The sequence below is a fragment of the Scyliorhinus torazame genome, chromosome 22 (genome assembly GCF_047496885.1).
Source record: "Scyliorhinus torazame isolate Kashiwa2021f chromosome 22, sScyTor2.1, whole genome shotgun sequence".
In the NCBI taxonomy this organism is placed as follows: Eukaryota; Metazoa; Chordata; class Chondrichthyes; order Carcharhiniformes; family Scyliorhinidae; genus Scyliorhinus; species Scyliorhinus torazame.
Window position 1 is genome coordinate 88,158,584 of NC_092728.1, and position 22,197 is coordinate 88,180,780.

The 22,197-nt window shown below is 54.4% G+C and overlaps 1 protein-coding gene across 6 annotated transcripts in view; it reads right to left on the bottom strand.

Moving 5' to 3' along the window:
* garnl3 (GTPase activating Rap/RanGAP domain like 3) overlaps nt 1–22,197 on the bottom strand; it is a 617,196-nt gene that overhangs the window by 198,831 nt on the left and 396,168 nt on the right. For all 6 annotated transcript variants that reach the window (XM_072488531.1, XM_072488532.1, XM_072488530.1 and 3 more), the window contains exon 11: nt 20,631–20,734. In XM_072488531.1, the coding sequence (XP_072344632.1) occupies nt 20,631–20,734 (104 nt within the window). The remainder of the gene's footprint in view (nt 1–20,630; nt 20,735–22,197) is intronic.

Genomic DNA, 22,197 nt, shown 5'->3' on the forward strand with positions numbered 1-22,197 from the left:
ATTTCATCCCATCGGCACTGAAAGGATGTTGTGTCTAACTTTCTGCAATTGCATGAATTTCTAACGAGGCGGCAGTTAATTGACCCATTTTGTTTTAATTGAGGTTTTGGGAATAAAAAAATGACTGATGTTTTTGTGACATTTTATCCTGCTTCTCAATTGGTCACAAGTTCTAAAATGCCCACTGCACCTGGAATTTACGGGGAGCGGGTTGAGTAATAGAGGAGACTGGGTCTGTAACATACAAGAGCAGATCCTCCGCAAATCGAAATGTCCTATGCTCCCATCGCCCTCTGCTTTATCCCCTTCCATTCCCCAATGACCTCAGCGCTATAGCTAAAGGTTCTAGCGCTAGCGCGAACAGTAGCGGAGACAATGGCCACCCTGCCTTATACTCTTACCCAGTGGAAAATATCCCTAACTCAACACATCAGTGCGTACATTGGCAATAGGGGCTTTATACAACAGCCGAACCCCTGAGATAAACTTCTGCCCAATTTCAAGTCTCCCAAGCACCTCAAATAGTGCTCCCACTCTACCCTGTTGAACGCTTTCTCAGTATCCATAGACATCATCACCTATGGTTCGGGGGCTGGAGAAGGGGAGAGGACAACATTCGGAACTGGCCATAGATTAGCCAATAGCTGCCGCCCCTTCACAAAGCATGCCTGGTTCTCCGGGACACAGGACTCCAATCGCAGCACAAGCCAATAGCTTGACACCTACTTTCAAAAGAGAGATGGGCCTATATGAACCACATTCCATGGAGTCCTTATCCTTTTTCAAAATAAGGGAAATGGAGGCCTGCGAAAATGTATCAGGCAACGATCCCCAAGCTAGAGAGTCATATCTACTATCAACTGGTCCGCAAACGTCTTATAAAACTCGATGGGAAACCCATCAGGGCGAGGTGCCTTACCAATTTGCATCAGCCGAATGCCCCTCAGCGCTTAACAGAATCTCCAACTCCTACCTGCTCTCCCTCTCCACCACTGGGAAGGGCAACATATCCAAGAACTCTGCCATGTCTGACCCACTCCCCGGGGCTCGAACCTATAAAAGATTACTATTGAAAACTTCACACGCTGCATTAACCCCCCTTGAAGCGGAAACCAAGCTGCCGCCCGAGTCCCTGATCTGCGGTTCCAACAACACTCCAGATGCTTGACACCATCAGGATAAAGCAACCCGCTTGATTGCTCCTCCTTCTACAAACATTCAAACCCTCCAGCACTGACAAACAGTGGCAGCCATGTGCACCATCTACAAGATGCACTACAGTAATTCACCAAGGCACCTTCCAAACCCACGACCACTACCATCTAGAAGGACAAGGGCAGCAGATACCTGGGAAACCCACTGCCTGGAGGTTCCCCTCCAAGTCACTCACCACCTTGATTTGGAAATATATCTCCGTTCCTTCACTGTCGCTGGGCCAACATCCTGGAACTCCCTCCCTAACAGCACAGTGGGTGTACCTACACCTCAAGGACTGGAGCGGTTCAAGAAGGCAACTCACCACCACCTTCTGAAGGGCAACGAGGAATGGGCAATAAATGCTGGCCGAACCAGCTTCGCCTACATTCCGTAAATTAATTTTTTTTTAAAAATCTCAATTCCACTTTGTGAATCTCAGCTTCTGAAAGGTGTAGGAAATAATTTTCTGAAGTATGCAGAGAATATTGGATTAGAAAAGTACTTCTTCCCCCTTCCTCATTTCAAGTTAAGGAAAAGAATAGAAAATAAAAGCAAAATGCTGCAGGTGCTGGAGGTCAGAAATAAAAACCGAAAATGCTGGCAAAACTCAGCAGGGCAGGCAGCACCTGGGGAGAGAGAAACCAAGTTAACGGTTCGAGTCCGTCTGATTCTTCTTCGGAACTAAAGGCGGGTGGGAGTGATATTGGATATAAAATGTTAACTTTCATTTCTCTCTCCACAGAATGCCAGACCGGCTGACCTTTTCCAGGGCCTTCTGCTATATTGCAAAAGAGTTCAAAATGCTGAACCAGACACAGTCAGTCAACATTGTTAAGAGACTTTGAACTTTCCCTCCCATCTTGACCCCCTTTTTTTGTGTTTTGGATCCCTTGATTTGCCCCAATACAACCTCACCCCTCCCAAATGGGGCCACTGTCCGTTGTTCTTTAGTTTTACTTCCACTGAGCACTGACCTTATTTCTATTAACACGTTCGGCTATTTTAGTTTTATGCCGCTATTAGTACCTTCTTCAGTCCTTAATGGCACCATTAACAGACACCCCCTTTGTATTTTGTCCATAACATCTTTGTCAATCACTGCTTAGCTCGCTGGCCTTCCATTCTCCGCCCACCCCCCCCCCTCCAACTACACAATTCATCACATTTCCATCCCCCTTCAGTTCTGTCGCAGAGTCATACGGACTCGAGCCGTTAAGTCTGATTCTGTCTCCATAGATGCTGCCAGACCTGCTGAGGTTTTCCAGCATTTTCCGTTTCCATTTCAGATTTCCAGCATCCGCAGTATTTTGCTTTTATTGGAAAAGAGGCGTTCAAGTTAACATTCCAACTTCCTGCTGGAGGTTTGCAGCAGATATTTGGTGTCCGTCTCCGCCAGCTTGTCTGAATTTCTCCGCAGCTAAGTGCATCGATTTATAGAGCTGCCGCTCATAATGACACAAACACACTGCAGTTAGGAATCAACAGGTTTAAATTAAATCGATTAAAATAGCCCTGATTCAATTGCTGTAAGATAGGCTCAGTACTATTTGTGCCGTGGACGCACAGAAAGGAGAAAAACGACAGAACCCACGAGAGAAATTACTCATAACCCGCAAGTTATTTATGAATTAGCCAGCAATAACGTCACAGTGCATCAAAGACCTGTAGCAACTGGAGAACAATCCCTACAGAAAGCTGTGGAGATTGTAGGTAAAAAGACATGGCCAGCCTCTTTATTCTAGGGAATAGTTCCAAAGTAACTGAGTCAGATTGAACGGCCTGAGCTGAATCCCTTAATTCATTCTTTGTCTTGTTAATGATCACACTCACCTATCACATCACCTGCACACTGAACACGAACTGGGAGGTCTGGATTTTTAATCTATTTCTCTTAGTGGATGGAAAGGTGGGTCGAGTACACCCCGAGCAGCTCTCCTTGTGAGCACCTGGGTCGCAGGGTGTGCTGAATTGGGAAATCAGTCCTCGGTGGCATGTTAGTGGCACCTTGGCACGGTGTTTCACCAACTGCAACAGCGATGGAAGAAGGTATGTGAAACTTACTTTCTTCTGTGAGTCAATCGCCTCTGACCTGGCACGAGGGGCTGGTTTAGCACACTGGGCTAAATCGCTGGCTTTTAAAGCAGACCAAGGCAGGCCAGCAGCACGGTTCAATTCCCGTACCAGCCTCCCTGAACAGTCGCCGGAATGTGGTGACTAGGGGCTTTTCACAGTAACTTCATTGAAGCCTACTCGTGACAATAAGCGATTTTCGTTTCATTTCATTTCAACTCTGTACACCCCCTACCATTTTGGTGCATTTATTGTTCAATCTTGGAATCATACAGAAGCAAAGGAGGCCATTCAGTCTGTCGTGCCCATGCTAGCTCTTTGAAAACACTATCCAAATAATCCCACTCCCCTGTCTTTCCCCTGTAGCTCTGCAATTTTTCATTTCCCTTTTCAAGTACATAGTCAAATTCTGGTTTGAAAGTTGGGGAGAGGGAGTGGAGTGGGGGGGACGGGGGGGCTGGACATTTCTGGAGTTGGCATCTTCCGGGCATCTTCCCATCTCTGGGTCACCTTTAAGGTTGCTGGTTTGGCCAGTGTGATGGTCAACGGTTGGCAAGCGGGGTAACAAAACGCCTACGAAGACCAGTGTGGGTTCCCTGGGTATCTGGTGCTTGGTAGAGAGTGGGCGGGGTGGGGGTGAGGGGGCGTACTCCAGGATCAAATTGAGGCCCCGCTCGCCATCTCCCTGCAGCCCCCCCCCACCCCCTCCCTCAACCTCACCCACCCCACAGGCAGCTGGCCAAGCTAGCTGGCCACAGGCCGCCTTGTGGAGGGGTTCCTACTGCATAATGGTGATCCAGCAACTGAGGCCATTTCTTTTTTAAAGGTTTGACAGAAGGTGATGAGAGGGACAGGTCTCTTGCCCACACTTGCAGCTGCGAGGCTGCAACTCCTTCAGTGCTGCAGGGCTTCCTACTGGTCCACTAGTGTCAGGATCCTGCCTGCCTTCCAGCATTGCACGATGAGTGCTGAGGGAAGCGATGGTATTTTCACCGGACTAGTAATCAAGAGACCAAAAGACTCAATGCTGGAAATTCTCAGCAGGTCTGGCAGCATCTGGGAGGGAGGGAAAAGAGCTAACGTTTCGAGTCCAGATGACCCTTTGTCAAAACTCAGACCTGCTGAGATTTTCCAGCATTTTCTCTTTTGGTTTCAAATTCCAGCATCCGCAGTATTTTGCTTTTTTCTAGTGATCAAGGGACCCTGGGTAATGCTCTGGGGCTCCGGGGTCAAACACCAGTCCAAATGGTATTGGCTGAAATCTGGTCAATAAAAAAATGTCTGGAATTAAAATCTCAAGATGACCATGAAAGCATTGTCAATGGCTGTAAAAACCCATGTGTATCGCTAATGTCCTTTCGGGAAGGAAATCTGTCGTCCTTACCTGGTCTGGCCTACATGTGACTCCAGGGGCGAAATTCTCCGTAATCGGCGCGATGTCCGCCGACCAGCGCCAAAAACGGCGCGAATCAGTCCGGCATCGCGCTGCCACAAAGGTGCGGAATCCTCCGCATCTTGAGGGGCCGAGCCCTAACCTTGAGGGACAAGGTCGGCGCCGGACTGATTTCCGCCCCGCCAGCTGTCGGGAAAGGCCTTTGGTGCCCCGCCAGCTGGCGTGGAAATGACATTGCCGGGCAGCGCATGCGCGGGAGCGGCAGCGGCAGCTCACGGCATCCCCGCGCATGCGCTGTGGAGGGAGTCTCTTCCGCCTCATGGTGGAGACCGTGGCGAAGGCGGAAGGAAAAGAGTGCCCCCACGGCACAGGCCCGCCCGCGGACCGGTGGGCCCCGATCGCGGGCCAGGCCATCATGGGGCACTCCCCGGGGCCAGATCGCACCGCGCCCCCCCCCCCCCAGGACCCCGGAGCCCGCCCGCGCAGCCTTGTCCCGCCGGTAAAAGAGGTGGTTTAATCCACGCCAGCGGGACAGGCATTCTAGCAGCGGGACTTTGGCCCATCCGGGCCGGAGAATCGCCGGAGGGGGCGCCAACCGGCGCGATTCCCATCCCCGCCGAATATCCGGTGCCGGAAAATTCGGCAACCGGCGGGGGCGGGATTCACGCCAGCCCCGGCGATTCTCCGACCCGGCGGGGGGTCGGAGAATCTTGCCCCAGATTCTCAGAAATGTGGTTGACTCTTAAAAAGAATGTCCCCTGAAATGGGGGCTCCGATGAAGGGCAATTAAGGATTGACACCATGCTGGCCCAGCCAGCAACGCATGCACCCAGGAATGAATTTTAAAAATACCTTTGGCCGCGAATTAGCCATTTCTTGGAAAATCATGTCGGTGGCTATTTGCGATTAGGGCCGGGATTCTCCCCGACCCAGCGGGGCGGGAGGTCCCGGCGGGATGGATTGGCGGGAACCACTCCGGGAAAATCCGCACCTTCATGGACCAAGCCCTCACCTTGAGGGGCTAGGCCTGCGCCGGAGTGGTTTCCACTCCACCGGCTGGCTTGGAAGGCCTTTGGCGCCACTCCAGCCGGGGCCGAAAGGACTTTGCCAGGCGGCAGAAGTCCGCGCATGCGCGGGAGCGTCAGCAACCGCTGACGTCATCCCCGCGCATGCGCGGGGGGGGGGGGGGGGGGGTGTCTCTTATGTGTCGGCCATCGTGGAGGCTGTGGCCGAGGCGGTGGGAAAAGAGTGCACCCATGGCACAGGCCCGATCGCGGGCCAGGCCACCGTGCCTGATCATCCCGCGACCCGCCGCGACCCCGGAGCCCGCCGCGCCGCCAGTCCTGCTGGGAAGGTAGGTGGTTTGATTCACACCGGCGGGACTGGCATGAAAGCAGCGGGACTTTGGCCCGTCACGGGCCGGAGAATCGCCGGGGGGGTGCCCGCTGACTGGCGCGATTCCCGCCTCCGCCGAATATCCGGTACCGGAGAATTCGCTGGCCGGCGGGGGCAGGATTCACGCCAGCCCCGGCGATTCTCCGACCCGGCGGGGTGTCGGAGAATCGCGCCCATGGTGTGGGGCCAGGGCCAAGATTTGATAATAGAATCATAGAATCCCTGCAGTGCAGAAGGAGGCCATTGAGTCTGCACCGACCCCCAGAAAGAGCACTCCACCCAAGCTCACACCCCTGCCCTATCCCAATAACCTCCTAACCTGGACACCAAGGGGCAATTTAGTATGGTCAATCCACCTAACCTGCATGTCTTTGGACTGTGGGAGGAAACCGGAGCACCCGGAGGAAACCCACGCAGACACGGGGAGAACGTGCAAACTCCACACAGACAGTCACTCAAGGCCGGAATTGAATCCATGACCAATAAAAGTCCGGGTTTGCTATGCATTTGCCTCTTTTTGGTCCACGAGGCGATTAGAGACCATCATCACGTCACTTATTCAGTGAAAAGAAACACAGGTTGAAATTATCGACTTTACTTGTAAATATATCGAGCTGTTCCAAAGCCTACAGTTGTATTAATTCAGAGAGTACGGTCCCCAGGGATCCAGGCTCTACACGTCTTTCTACCAGCAGGCTGATGTGAGGACACGAATGAGTGACTGCGATCAGTACACTGATGGGGAAAAACTGAACATCATTCATCCCTTCAGGTTATTATATTGGCGGCAATGAAATAATGCCTTAAACATTGCTCCGTAATGAATATTAAAGGCTTCAATTTCAATTGTGACTCTGGATTCTCAGCAATGTGGTTGACTCTTAAAAAGAATGTCCTCTGAAATGGTCGCTCGGTTGAAGGGCAATTAAGGATGGGCAATACAGTACTGCTCGGGGGAACTTCAATTCAATGGTTTGCTGCTGACCCAAGTGCCACCTGAAAGGTGCTTGAGAATGCAGCAGCCTGTTCTCAGAGCCCTTAACTACGGATAAAGTATTGAAATTACCAGTCAATGTCGGCCTGAATACAGGACTTGACTGAGCAGTATGTCAAGGAGTTAGTCTTCACTTCTTGGCCTTTGGCGACACAAATGCAATTTGTTTTGCAAGGCATTTATAACTTAGCATTGAACACCAGTCACCCCCAGGATTTCGACAGCACCTCAGTCTGTGGTAGGCTATCGGTGATTTGAAACACAGAGAGTTACGGGACCGGGGGGGGGGGGGGGAATCTGTATGAAGCTGGTAACAGCTGTCCAGAGGTGTGCAGGTTAGGTGGATTGGCTGTCCAGAGGTGTGCAGGTTAGGTGGATTGGCTATGCTAAATTGCTCACTAATGTCCAAAATGAAGTGGAGGTCAGGTTAAAGGGTGATTGGGATAGGACGGGGGAGTGAGCTTGGGTGGAGTGCTCTTTCGGAGGGTCAACGCAGACAGCAAAGGGCACCACCGCCCACTCATCCCTAGTGCCAGCTGTGGCTCAGTTGTAGCACCCTCGATTCTCGGTCAGAAGGGTGTGGGTTCAAGTCGCACTCCAGAGGCTTGAGTGTAAACCCAAGACTGGCACTGCAGTGCAGTACTGAGGGGATGCTGCACTGTCGCAGATGCCACCTTTCTAATGGGGGGTTAAAGCGAGGCTCCCTCCGACCTCTCAGCTGGATATAAACAATACTATTGTGCAGGGGAGCTCTCCCTGTTGTCCTAGCCAACATCATTCACCCTGAGAAACATTACAAAAAAGGGCAGCACGGTAGCATTGTGGATAGCACAATTGCTTCACAGCTCCAGGGTCCCAGGTTCGATTCTGGCTTGGGTCACTGTCTGTGCGGAGTCTGCACATCCTCCCCGTGTATGCGTGGGTTTCCTCCGGGTGCTCCGGTTTCCTCCCACAGTCCAACGATGTGCAGGTTAGGTGGATTGGCCATGATAAATTGCCCTTAAGTGTCCAAAATTGCCCTTAGTGTTGGGTGGGGTTACTGGGTTATGGGGATAGGGGGGAGGTGTTGACCTTGGGTAGGGTGCTCTTTCCAAGAGCCGGTGCAGACTCGATGGGCCGAATGGCCTCCTTCTGCACTGTAAATTCTATGATATTCTCTGCTCACTATCACGGGCGAAATTCTCCCGAAACGGCGCGATGTCCGCTGACTGGCGCCCAAAACGGCGCCAATCAGACGGGCATCGCGCCGCCCCAAAGGTGCGGAATGCTCCGCATCTTTGGGGGCCGAGCCCCAACATTGATGGGCTAGGCCGACGCCGGAGGAATTTCCGCCCCGCCAGCTGGCGGAAACGGCCTTTCTTGCCCCGCCAGCTGGCGCGGAAATGACATCTCCGGGCGGCGCATGCGCGGGAGCGTCAGTGGCCGCTGACAGTTCCCCACGCATGCGCAATGGAGGGAGTCTCTTCCGCCTCCGCCATGGTGGAGACCGTGGCGGAGGCGGAAGGGAAAGAGTGCCCCCACGGCACAGGCCTGCCCGCGGATCGGTGGGCCCCGATCGCGGGCCAGGCCACCGTGGGGGCACCCCCCGGGGCCAGATCGCACCGCGCCCCCCCCCAGGACCCCGGAGCCCGCCCACGCCGCCTTGTCCCGCCGTTCAAAAGGTGGTTTAGTCCACGCCGGCGGGACAGGCAATTTATTGGCGCGTCTTCGGCCCATTCAGGCCGGAGAATCCAGCGGGGGGGCCCGCCAACCGGCGCGGCCCGATTCCCGCCCCCGCCAAATATCCGGTGCCGGAGACTTCGGCAACCGGCGGGGGCGGGATTCACGGCAGCCCCCGGCGATTCTCCAACCCGGCAGGGGGTCGGAGAATGACGCCCCACATTACTGTTCATGGGAGTTTGCTGTGTGAAAATTGGCTGCCGTGCATTGACTGCACATGAAAAGTATTTAATTGGGCGAGATTTTCAGACCCCCATTCCACCCCGAAAGGCAGCCTGTCATTGGCTGGCGCCATGATCTTCCAGTCCCTCCAATGTCTACTGCACTTTGCGGCCCCATGCCGACCGCTACCAGGGAGCACGCTACGGGGGTCTTCATCGGCGCGACCGGAAGATTCCACCAGTGGGAAGGGCCAGAAAGCTGCGATGTAAATGCAAGTCCTCCCTCCCTCCCCCTTTCCTAAGATGCCTAATTGTTGGGTGTCTTGACGATTCTTCTTCTCTTTGGTGGTGGCATCTCTCTGGTTGAGGTTGGTGTAATTTATCTAGTGTTGGTGGGCTTGGTCGGCGGCCCTGGCTGTGGTTAGTGAGGTGCAGGGCCTGGGTGTCCTGAGGGGCACTGACTCCTGTGAGTCAGAGTGTGCTGGACTGGGCCAGGTCCGGTGCTGTGGCTGGTACCCTGCTGCCCCCTTTTGCTTGGGACATCCCTTCTCAAAGGCACTTTATTCGGGACATCTTGAGAGGCTGAGATCCTTTTTTGTGCTTTGAATATCCTTGGTTTATTGACTCCTATGTGCATGAGGGCCTGGGGTCGAGCTGGATCCTGCACTGTGGTTGATATCCTGTTGCCTCCCTTGTGACGTTTCCTTGTCTGGAAGAGCAGTAGGTGATGGGCTCGCACCAGAGGAATGCGGACTTTTGGCTGTATCCTGGTCCTCTTTTATCCTGCGACCTTCTGCTCCTGGTAGTTCTCCCCTTTTTAAATATCCTGTCTCGATTAGTTTGTTATGAGGCGCTGACAGCAACGACCAGAATCCGAATATATAGCTGCTGGTCCTCTCTGTATACATATGTGGACTAATGATCATTCTGTACTGTGCCTGAGGTTGGGATTATGTTGCGTTGTGTGTTACGTGTAAAACATCCTTTTGGAGCTGGGGTTCTGGCATAAGTCTGGAATCGGAGGGGAGGAGGTTACTGTGTGTCTTTGGTGCCTCTGATGTTGCTGCAGTTAAGGGAGATATGCTCTGGTGTGCCCTGAACATGGCGTGAAAAACTTATCCTGAACTCTGGCGGTCATCGCGAGCAATCTCCGCATGGGAGGTGTGCACCATTATACCATGTCTTCATGGCCTTCTCCTTCTCTTACTTGTTCTCTTCAGCTGCATATGAAAGCACCAAGTTCAGTCTTGTGAATGTACTGAGCCAGTTATATCGCTGTTGTCCTGCTCCCCTCTGTATCCATGGATGTGAGACGTTTTTTTTTCTTGCTGATCTGATCCTGTGGTTTTGTCGCGGTCTTTGTTGAAATGAAAAACGTCAATAAGAATACTTCTTTAAAAATACCCGAACATTCCCCGGGTTGATCATCTTGGGGCAAATAGGCTTTATTCAGGATGTGGTACTCACTTGTTCCAGCTTCCCTCAAACTGGCTGGAAGATGCCAAGTACCTGCCAGACAGACAACAATTCGCAAGTTCCCAACCACGTCACTGCTGAACGATCAAACACGGCAGCCCTGCTGGTATGTGTAACACAGCAGCCCTGCTGGTATGTGTAACACAGCAGCCCTGCTGGTAGGTGTAACACAGCAGCCCTGCTGGTATGTGTAACACAGCAGCCCTGCTGGTATGTGTAACACAGCAGCCCTGCTGGTATGTGTAACACAGCAGCCCTGCTGATATGTGTAACACAGCAGCCCTGCTGGTATGTGTAACGCAGCAGCCCTGCTGGTATGTGTAACACAGCAGCCCTGCTGGTATGTGTAACACAGCAGCCCTGCTGGTATGTGTAATACAGCAGCCCTGCTGGTGTGTGTAACACAGCAGCCCTGCTGGAGTGTGTAACACAGCACCCCTGCTGGAGTGTGTAACACAGCAGCCCTGCTGGAGTGTGTAACACAGCAGCCCTGCTGGAGTGTGTAACACAGAAGCCCTGCTGGAAAATGTAACACAGAAGCCCTGCTGGAGAATGTAACACAGCAGACCTGCTAGAGTGTGCAACACAGCAGACCTGCTGGTGTGTGTAAGCCAGCGGCCCTGCTGGAGTGTGTAACGCAGCAGCCCTGCTGGAGAATGTAACACAGCAGCCCTGCTGGGAATTGTAACACCGCAGACCTGCTGGAGAATGTAACACAGCAGCCCTGCTGGAATATGTAAAACAACAGCCCTGCTGGAGAGTGTAACACAGCAGACCTGCAGGAGTGTGTAACACAGCAGACCTGCTAAAGTGTGTAACACAGCTGCTCTACTGGAGAGCGTAACACACAGCCCTGCTGGGGTGTGTAACATAGCAGCTCTGCTGGAGAGCAAAACACAGAAGCCCGGCTAGAGAGTGTAACACAGCAGCCCTGCTGGGGTGTATAACATAGCAGCTCTGCTGGAGAGCGAAAAACAGCAGCCCGGCTAGAGAGCGTAACACAGCAGCCCTGCTGGGGTATGCAACATAGCAGCTCTACTGGAGAACGTAACACAGCAGCCCTGCTGGGGTATATAACATAGCAGCTCTACTGGAGAGTGTAACACAGAAGCCCTGCTGGAGAGTGTAACACAGCCGCCCTGCTGGAGAGTGTAACACAGCCGCCCTGCTGGAGAGTGTAACACAGAAGTCCTGCTGGAGAGTGTAACACAGCCGCCCTGCTGGAGAGTGTAACACAGCAGCCCTGCTGGAGAGTGTAACCCAGCAGCCCTGCTGGAGAGTGTAACACAGCCGCCCTGCTGGAGAGTGTAACACAGCCGCCCTGCTGGAGTGTAACACAGCCGCCCTGCTGGAGTGTGTAACACAGCCGCCCTGCTGGAGTATGTAACACAGCCGCCCTGCTGGAGTATGTAACACAGCCGCCCTGCTGGAGAGTGTAACACAGCCGCCCTGCTGGAGAGTGTAACACAGCAGCCCTGCTGGAGAGTGTAACCCAGCAGCCCTGCTGGAGAGTGTAACACAGCCGCCCTGCTGGAGAGTGTAACACAGCCGCCCTGCTGGAGTGTAACACAGCCGCCCTGCTGGAGTGTGTAACACAGCCGCCCTGCTGGAGTATGTAACACAGCCGCCCTGCTGGAGTATGTAACACAGCCGCCCTGCTGGAGAGTGTAACACAGCCGCCCTGCTGGAGTGTGTAACACAGCCGCCCTGCTGGAGAGTGTAACACAGCCGCCCTGCTGGAGAGTGTAACACAGCCGCCCTGCTGGAGTATGTAACACAGCCGCCCTGCTGGAGAGTGTAACACAGCCGCCCTGCTGGAGTGTGTAACACAGCCGCCCTGCTGGAGAGTGTAACACAGCCGCCCTGCTGGAGAGTGTAACACAGAAGCCCTGCTGGAGAGTGTAACACAGAAGCCCTGCTGGAGAGTGTAACACAGAAGTCCTGCTGGAGAGTGTAACACAGCAGCCCTGCTGGAGAGTGTAACACAGAAGTCCTGCTGGAGAGTGTAACACAGCAGCCCTGCTGGAGACTGTAACACAGCCGCCCTGCTGGAGAGTGTAACACAGCCGCCCTGCTGGAGAGTGTAACACAGCCGCCCTGCTGGAGAGTGTAACATAGCCGCCCTGCTGGAGAGTGTAACACAGCCGCCCTGCTGGAGTGTAACACAGCCGCCCTGCTGGAGTGTGTAACACAGCCGCCCTGCTGGAGTATGTAACACAGCAGCCCTGCTGGAGTATGTAACACAGCCGCCCTGCTGGAGAGTGTAACACAGCCGCCCTGCTGGAGTGTGTAACACAGCAGCCCTGCTGGAGAGTGTAACACAGAAGTCCCGCTGGAGTATGTAACACAGCCGCCCTGCTGGAGAGTGTAACACAGCAGCCCTGCTGGAGAGTGTAACACAGAAGTCCCGCTGGAGTATGTAACACAGCCGCCCTGCTGGAGTGTGTAACACAGAAGCCCTGCTGGAGAGTGTAACCCAGCAGCCCTGCTGGAGAGTGTAACCCAGCAGCCCTGCTGGAGAGTGTAACCCAGCAGCCCTGCTGGAGAGTGTAACCCAGCAGCCCTGCTGGAGTGTGTAACACAGCAGCCCTGCTGGAGTGTGTAACACAGCAGCCCTGCTGGAGAGTGTAACACAGCCGCCCTGCTGGAGAGTGTAACACAGAAGTCCTGCTGGAGAGTGTAACACAGAAGTCCTGCTGGAGAGTGTAACACAGCAGCCCTGCTGGAGAGTGTAACACAGAAGTCCTGCTGGAGAGTGTAACACAGCAGCCCTGCTGGAGAGTGTAACACAGAAGTCCTGCTGGAGAGTGTAACACAGCCGCCCTGCTGGAGAGTGTAACACAGCCGCCCTGCTGGAGAGTGTAACACAGCCGCCCTGCTGGAGAGTGTAACACAGCAGCCCTGCTGGAGTGTGTAACACAGCTGCCCTGCTGGAGAGTGTAACACAGCCGCCCTGCTGGAGTGTGTAACACAGCCGCCCTGCTGGAGGAGGTAACACAGCCACCCTGCTGGAGAGTGTAACACAGCCGCCCTGCTGGAGTGTGTAACACAGCAGCTCTGCTGGAGGAGGTAACACAGCCGTCCTGCTGGAGGAGGTAACACAGCCGTCCTGCTGGAGAGTGTAACACAGCCGCCCTGCTGGAGTGTGTAACACAGCAGCCCTGCTGGAGTGTAACACAGCCGCCCTGCTGGAGTGTGTAACACAGCAGCCCTGCTGGAGAGTGTAACACAGCCGCCCTGCTGGAGAGTGTAACACAGAAGTCCTGCTGGAGAGTGTAACACAGCCGCCCTGCTGGAGTGTGTAACACAGCCGCCCTGCTGGAGAGTGTAACACAGCCGTCCTGCTGGAGAGTGTAACACAGCCGCCCTGCTGGAGTGTGTAACACAGCAGCCCTGCTGGAGAGTGTAACACAGCCGCCCTGCTGGAGAGTGTAACACAGCCGTCCTGCTGGAGAGTGTAACACAGCCGCCCTGCTGGAGTGTGTAACACAGCAGCCCTGCTGGAGAGTGTAACCCAGCAGCCCTGCTGGAGTGTAACACAGCAGCCCTGCTGGAGAGTGTAACACAGCAGCCCTGCTGGAGAGTGTAACACAGCCGCCCTGCTGGAGAGTGTAACACAGCCGCCCTGCTGGAGAGTGTAACACAGCCGTCCTGCTGGAGAGTGTAACACAGCCGCCCTGCTGGAGAGTGTAACCCAGCAGCCCTGCTGGAGTGTAACACAGCAGCCCTGCTGGAGAGTGTAACCCAGCAGCCCTGCTGGAGAGTGTAACACAGCCGCCCTGCTGGAGTGTGTAACACAGCAGTCCTGCTGGAGAGTGTAACACAGCCGCCCTGCTGGAGTGTGTAACACAGCCGCCCTGCTGGAGTGTGTAACACAGCCGCCCTGCTGGAGTGTGTAACACAGAAGCCCTGCTGGAAAATGTAACACAGAAGCCCTGCTGGAGAATGTAACACAGCAGACCTGCTAGAGTGTGCAACACAGCAGACCTGCTGGTGTGTGTAAGCCAGCGGCCCTGCTGGAGTGTGTAACGCAGCAGCCCTGCTGGAGAATGTAACACAGCAGCCCTGCTGGGAATTGTAACACCGCAGACCTGCTGGAGAATGTAACACAGCAGCCCTGCTGGAATATGTAAAACAACAGCCCTGCTGGGGAATGTAACACAGCAGACCTGCAGGAGTGTGTAACACAGCAGGCCTGCTGGGGAATGTAACACAGCAGACCTGCTAAAGTGTGTAACACAGCTGCTCTACTGGAGAGCGTAACACACAGCCCTGCTGGGGTGTGTAACATAGCAGCTCTGCTGGAGAGCGAAAAACAGCAGCCCGGCTAGAGAGCGTAACACAGCAGCCCTGCTGGGGTATGCAACATAGCAGCTCTACTGGAGAACGTAACACAGCAGCCCTGCTGGGGTATATAACATAGCAGCTCTACTGGAGAGTGTAACACAGAAGCCCTGCTGGAGAGTGTAACACAGCCGCCCTGCTGGAGAGTGTAACACAGCAGCCCTGCTGGAGAGTGTAACACAGCCGCCCTGCTGGAGAGTGTAACACAGAAGTCCTGCTGGAGAGTGTAACACAGCCGCCCTGCTGGAGAGTGTAACCCAGCAGCCCTGCTGGAGACTGTAACACAGCCGCCCTGCTGGAGAGTGTAACACAGCCGCCCTGCTGGAGTGTAACACAGCCGCCCTGCTGGAGAGTGTAACACAGCCGCCCTGCTGGAGAGTGTAACACAGCCGCCCTGCTGGAGAGTGTAACACAGAAGTCCTGCTGGAGAGTGTAACACAGCAGCCCTGCTGGAGAGTGTAACCCAGCAGCCCTGCTGGAGAGTGTAACACAGCCGCCCTGCTGGAGAGTGTAACACAGCCGCCCTGCTGGAGTGTAACACAGCCGCCCTGCTGGAGTGTGTAACACAGCCGCCCTGCTGGAGTATGTAACACAGCAGCCCTGCTGGAGTATGTAACACAGCCGCCCTGCTGGAGTATGTAACACAGCCGCCCTGCTGGAGTGTGTAACACAGCCGCCCTGCTGGAGAGTGTAACACAGCCGCCCTGCTGGAGAGTGTAACACAGCTGCCCTGCTGGAGTGTAACACAGCCGCCCTGCTGGAGTGTGTAACACAGCCGCCCTGCTGGAGAGTGTAACACAGAAGTCCTGCTGGAGAGTGTAACACAGCAGCCCTGCTGGAGAGTGTAACACAGAAGTCCTGCTGGAGAGTGTAACACAGCAGCCCTGCTGGAGACTGTAACACAGCCGCCCTGCTGGAGAGTGTAACACAGCCGCCCTGCTGGAGTGTGTAACACAGCCGCCCTGCTGGAGTGTAACACAGCCGCCCTGCTGGAGTGTAACACAGCCGCCCTGCTGGAGTGTGTAACACAGCCGCCCTGCTGGAGTGTAACACAGCCGCCCTGCTGGAGTGTGTAACACAGCCGCCCTGCTGGAGTATGTAACACAGCAGCCCTGCTGGAGTATGTAACACAGCCGCCCTGCTGGAGAGTGTAACACAGCAGCCCTGCTGGAGACTGTAACACAGCCGCCCTGCTGGAGACTGTAACACAGCCGCCCTGCTGGAGTGTAACATAGCCGCCCTGCTGGAGAGTGTAACACAGCCGCCCTGCTGGAGTGTGTAACACAGCCGCCCTGCTGGAGAGTGTAACACAGCAGCCCTGCTGGAGAGTGTAACACAGCCGCCCTGCTGGAGTGTGTAACACAGCCGCCCTGCTGGAGTATGTAACACAGCAGCCCTGCTGGAGTATGTAACACAGCCGCCCTGCTGGAGAGTGTAACACAGCCGCCCTGCTGGAGTGTGTAACACAGCCGCCCTGCTGGAGGAGGTAACACAGCCGCCCTGCTGGAGGAGGTAACACAGCCGCCCTGCTGGAGAGTGTAACACAGCCGCCCTGCTGGAGAGTGTAACACAGCCGCCCTGCTGGAGGAGGTAACACAGCAGCCCTGCTGGAGTATGTAACACAGCCGCCCTGCTGGAGAGTGTAACACAGCCGCCCTGCTGGAGTGTGTAACACAGCCGCCCTGCTGGAGGAGGTAACACAGCCGCCCTGCTGGAGAGTGTAACACAGCAGCCCTGCTGGAGAGTGTAACACAGCCGCCCTGCTGGAGAGTGTAACACAGAAGTCCTGCTGGAGACTGTAACACAGCCGCCCTGCTGGAGAGTGTAACACAGCAGCCCTGCTGGAGAGTGTAACACAGCAGCCCTGCTGGAGAGTGTAACACAGCCGCCCTGCTGGAGAGTGTAACACAGCAGCCCTGCTGGAGGAGGTAACACAGCCGCCCTGCTGGAGGAGGTAACACAGCCGACCTGCTGGAGAGTGTAACACAGAAGTCCTGCTGGAGACTGTAACACAGCCGCCCTGCTGGAGAGTGTAACACAGAAGTCCTGCTGGAGTGTGTAACACAGCAGCCCTGCTGGAGAGTGTAACACAGCCGCCCTGCTGGAGGAGGTAACACAGCCGCCCTGCTGGAGAGTGTAACACAGAAGTCCTGCTGGAGACTGTAACACAGCCGCCCTGCTGGAGAGTGTAACACAGAAGTCCTGCTGGAGAGTGTAACCCAGCCGCCCTGCTGGAGAGTGTAACACAGCCGCCCTGCTGGAGAGTGTAACACAGAAGTCCTGCTGGAGAGTGTAACACAGCAGCCCTGCTGGAGAGTGTAACACAGCCGCCCTGCTGGAGAGTGTAACACAGCAGCCCTGCTGGAGAGTGTAACACAGCAGCCCTGCTGGAGAGTGTAACACAGCCGCCCTGCTGGAGAGTGTAACACAGCAGCCCTGCTGGAGGAGGTAACACAGCCGCCCTGCTGGAGAGTGTAACACAGAAGTCCTGCTGGAGACTGTAACACAGCCGCCCTGCTGGAGAGTGTAACACAGAAGTCCTGCTGGAGAGTGTAACACAGAAGCCCTGCTGGAGTGTGTAACACAGCAGCCCTGCTGGAGAGTGTAACACAGCCACCCTGCTGGAGAGTGTAACACAGAAGTCCTGCTGGAGAGTGTAACACAGAAGTCCTGCTGGAGAGTGTAACACAGAAGTCCTGCTGGAGAGTGTAACACAGAAGCCCTGCTGGAGTGTGTAACACAGCAGCCCTGCTGGAGGAGGTAACACAGCCGCCCTGCTGGAGAGTGTAACACAGAAGTCCTGCTGGAGAGTGTAACACAGAAGCCCTGCTGGAGTGTGTAACACAGCAGCCCTGCTGGAGAGTGTAACACAGCCGCCCTGCTGGAGAGTGTAACACAGCCGCCCTGCTGGAGGAGGTAACACAGCCGCCCTGCTGGAGAGTGTAACACAGAAGTCCTGCTGGAGAGTGTAACACAGAAGCCCTGCTGGAGTGTGTAACACAGCCGCCCTGCTGGAGAGTGTAACACAGAAGCCCTGCTGGAGAGTGTAACACAGCCGCCCTGCTGGAGAGTGTAACACAGCCGCCCTGCTGGAGGGTGTAACACAGAAGTCCTGCTGGAGACTGTAACACAGCAGCCCTGCTGGAGAGTGTAACACAGCCGCCCTGCTGGAGAGTGTAACGCAGCAGCCCTGCTGGAGAGTGTAACACAGCAGCTCTGCTGGAGAGTGTAACACAGCAGCTCTGCTGGAGAGTGTAACACAGCAGCCCTGCTGGAGAGTGTAACACAGCAGCCCTGCTGGAGAGTGTAACACAGCAGCCCTGCTGGAGAGTGTAACACAGAAGTCCTGCTGGAGAGTGTAACACAGAAGTCCTGCTGGAGACTGTAACACAGCAGCCCTGCTGGAGTGTGTAACACAGCCGCCCTGCTGGAGAGTGTAACACAGAAGTCCTGCTGGAGAGTGTAACACAGCAGCCCTGCTGGAGAGTGTAACACAGCCGCCCTGCTGGAGTGTGTAACACAGCCGCCCTGCTGCAGAGTGTAACACAGAAGTCCTGCTGGAGAGTGTAACACAGAAGTCCTGCTGGAGAGTGTAACACAGAAGTCCTGCTGGAGAGTGTAACACAGCAGCTCTGCTGGAGAGTGTAACACAGAAGTCCTGCTGGAGAGTGTAACACAGCCGCCCTGCTGGAGAGTGTAACACAGCCGCCCTGCTGGAGAGTGTAACACAGAAGTCCTGCTGGAGAGTGTAACACAGCAGCCCTGCTGGAGGGTGTAACCCAGCCGCCCTGCTGGAGAGTGTAACACAGCCGCCCTGCTGGAGAGTGTAACACAGCCGCCCTGCTGGAGAGTGTAACACAGCCGCCCTGCTGGAGAGTGTAACACAGCAGCCCTGCTGGAGAGTGTAACACAGCCGCCCTGCTGGAGAGTGTAACACAGAAGTCCTGCTGGAGAGTGTAACACAGCAGCCCTGCTGGAGTGTGTAACACAGCCGCCCTGCTGGAGAGTGTAACGCAGCCGCCCTGCTGGAGAGTGTAACGCAGCAGCCCTGCTGGAGAGCGTAACACAGCAGCCCTGCTGGAGAGTGTAACACAGCCGCCCTGCTGGAGAGTGTAACACAGAAGTCCTGCTGGAGAGTGTAACCCAGCCGCCCTGCTGGAGAGTGTAACACAGCAGCCCTGCTGGAGAGTGTAACACAGCCGCCCTGCTGGAGAGTGTAACGCAGCAGCCCTGCTGGAGAGCGTAACACAGCAGCCCTGCTGGAGAGTGTAACACAGCAGCCCTGCTGGAGAGTGTAACACAGCCGCCCTGCTGGAGAGCGTAACACAGCCGCCCTGCTGGAGAGTGTAACACAGCCGCCCTGCTGGAGAGCGTAACACAGCAGCCCTGCTGGAGAGTGTAACGCAGCCGCCCTGCTGGAGAGTGTAACACAGCCGCCCTGCTGGAGAGTGTAACACAGCTGCCCTGCTGGAGAGTGTAACGCAGCCGCCCTGCTGGAGGAGGTAACACAGCCGCCCTGCTGGAGAGTGTAACACAGCTGCCCTGCTGGAGAGTGTAACACAGCAGCCCTGCTGGAGAGTGTAACACAGCCGCCCTGCTGGAGTGTAACACAGCCGCCCTGCTGGAGAGTGTAACACAGCAGCCCTGCTGGAGTGTGTAACACAGCAGCCCTGCTGGAGAGTGTAACACAGCCGCCCTGCTGGAGAGTGTAACACAGCCGCCCTGCTGGAGAGTGTAACACAGCTGCCCTGCTGGAGAGTGTAACACAGCAGCCCTGCTGGAGAGTGTAACACAGCCGCCCTGCTGGAGTGTAACACAGCCGCCCTGCTGGAGAGTGTAACACAGCAGCCCTGCTGGAGTGTGTAACACAGCAGCCCTGCTGGAGAGTGTAACACAGAAGTCCTGCTGGAGAGTGTAACACAGAAGCCCTGCTGGAGAGTGTAACGCAGCCGCCCTGCTGGAGAGTGTAACACAGCAGCCCTGCTGGAGAGTGTAACACAGCAGCCCTGCTGGAGAGTGTAACACAGCCGCCCTGCTGGAGAGTGTAACGCAGCAGCCCTGCTGGAGAGCGTAACACAGCCGCCCTGCTGGAGAGTGTAACACAGCCGCCCTGCTGGAGAGTGTAACACAGCTGCCCTGCTGGAGAGTGTAACACAGCAGCCCTGCTGGAGAGTGTAACACAGCCGCCCTGCTGGAGAGCGTAACGCAGCCGCCCTGCTGGAGAGTGTAACACAGCCGCCCTGCTGGAGAGTGTAACACAGCTGCCCTGCTGGAGAGTGTAACACAGCAGCCCTGCTGGAGAGTGTAACACAGCCGCCCTGCTGGAGTGTAACACAGCCGCCCTGCTGGAGAGTGTAACACAGCAGCCCTGCTGGAGTGTGTAACACAGCAGCCCTGCTGGAGAGTGTAACACAGAAGTCCTGCTGGAGAGTGTAACACAGAAGCCCTGCTGGAGAGTGTAACACAGAAGTCCTGCTGGAGAGTGTAACACAGCAGCCCTGCTGGAGAGTGTAACACAGCCGCCCTGCTGGAGAGTGTAACACAGAAGTCCTGCTGGAGAGTGTAACACAGAAGCCCTGCTGGAGAGTGTAACACAGAAGTCCTGCTGGAGAGTGTAACACAGCAGCCCTGCTGGAGAGTGTAACACAGCCGCCCTGCTGGAGTGTGTAACACAGCCGCCCTGCTGGAGTATGTAACACAGCCGCCCTGCTGCACTGCTTTCAAAACCGTTGAATCTCACGTTCCTTCCGCCTCTCCTGCACTTTGCACAATGCGGTACAGATATTCAATTATCAGTCTGTTTGACACCACACAAATCCATACAAGACAGGATGTGTTTACAACAGTAACATGTGTTGTCACAAATACAAAATTTGTTTACCTGCTGCTTATTTTCTTTCGAGTACGGCAACATTGTGGAGACGTGAAACATTATCTCGTGTCCTTGGTACACCGTGTATATGGAATGTATTCCCGTCGTGTCATCTGTGAAAAGTAGGAACCTGTTTTCATAAAGCACTGTAAATAATTACCAGCATGTGTGTACATTGGAACTTCATAATTTCTCAGCACGCTTAAACCGCCGTCAAGCTGTACGGCGCGTAGCTCCGAAAGCTAGTGATTCCAAATAAACCTGTTGGACTTTAACCTGGTGTTGTGAGACTTCTTACAGTGCCCAACATTAGCAGAATTGAGGATTTGGGGGAGACTGCCTCTGCTGCACTTTCTCACAGCATCCGTCTCGCTATGCAAGGTAAACACCGACACACCCAATAGGCCTGTTTCTTTGTTGCAATGTGATTCAGGGGGCGAGTCGCACAGTGGCAGGAGTCCGTCACTGTCGCTGTCTACTTGTGACCCAGCTTCTACCTACACAACAAGCCAAATGCTGAAAGTGTGCGAGAATAGCCTGTGCCTCTCCGAAATTATCTCCCGCCTCCGATCCGAGCCGGGGAGCAGGAAGGTCACCAGGTCAGGGGACATCTGAATGCTCGGTGGCACAATGCTTTCGGGTCCCGCTTGTGACATTATGAGAAATGTACAGAACTGTAAGGGTTAATGTTATGTCCAAATCAACCGCTAGAGGGAGCTAGATGCAGAACTATATAAAGCATTGATGCTAAGCCTTCTGGGAGAGTGTTGAGGAGAAAGCTAGAAGACGGACTGTAGGAAAGCTAGTGTGAGTGAGAGCAGATCATAGTTATTATATTAGTGTAGAGATTAGTGGTAGATAAGTGTAGATTGTATTTGTTAATTGTTTATTATATAGAAGTAAGAGTCGAATTCAATTAAGTAGTGTAAATAAATCTTTAACTTGTTTAATATAAAAGCTAGTTGTGGTCTTTGTGAACACTACGCCAACCATCCTGGAACAGAACCACAAAGAACACCACACAGCTGACTGTCCGCACTATACATTCCCTTCAGCAAAGAAAATCTGCCTTCCGTACCTTGCAACGGTTGGAAGAATCCTGTTGGGCAAAGAGACTGCTCACTGCAAGACTTGTTACACCCCTGACAAAGCTGCAGTAAATGATGCCCCCCCTTTACTCAATGGGGATTCACACAAATGCTCTACAACACCACTGTTCCCAGATAAAACATGCCCTGCACAGTGCCCTTCACTTGGAGATTAATTTAAAGAGAACTCTTTCACGCGGTCAAAAGATTCGGCCTCGACACATTTCACAGCCACCTGGTAACACAATATTTTCATCTGAAATCCAAGGCTCAGTCAGATCTAATTTACGTCAGTCTGTGTCAGCACAGTGAGAATCTTCTGTGGATATTTGATCATTGACAAAGTTTCTAAGCCACAACAAACACATATCATCAGGTTTGTCTTCTGCTTTACCCAGTAACAAGAGTGGAGACAATAGGTAACCTGGAAACATTAGAACGGCGGATGCATACCTCTATTTGTAAGCAATCACTTCCAGTCCCATTAC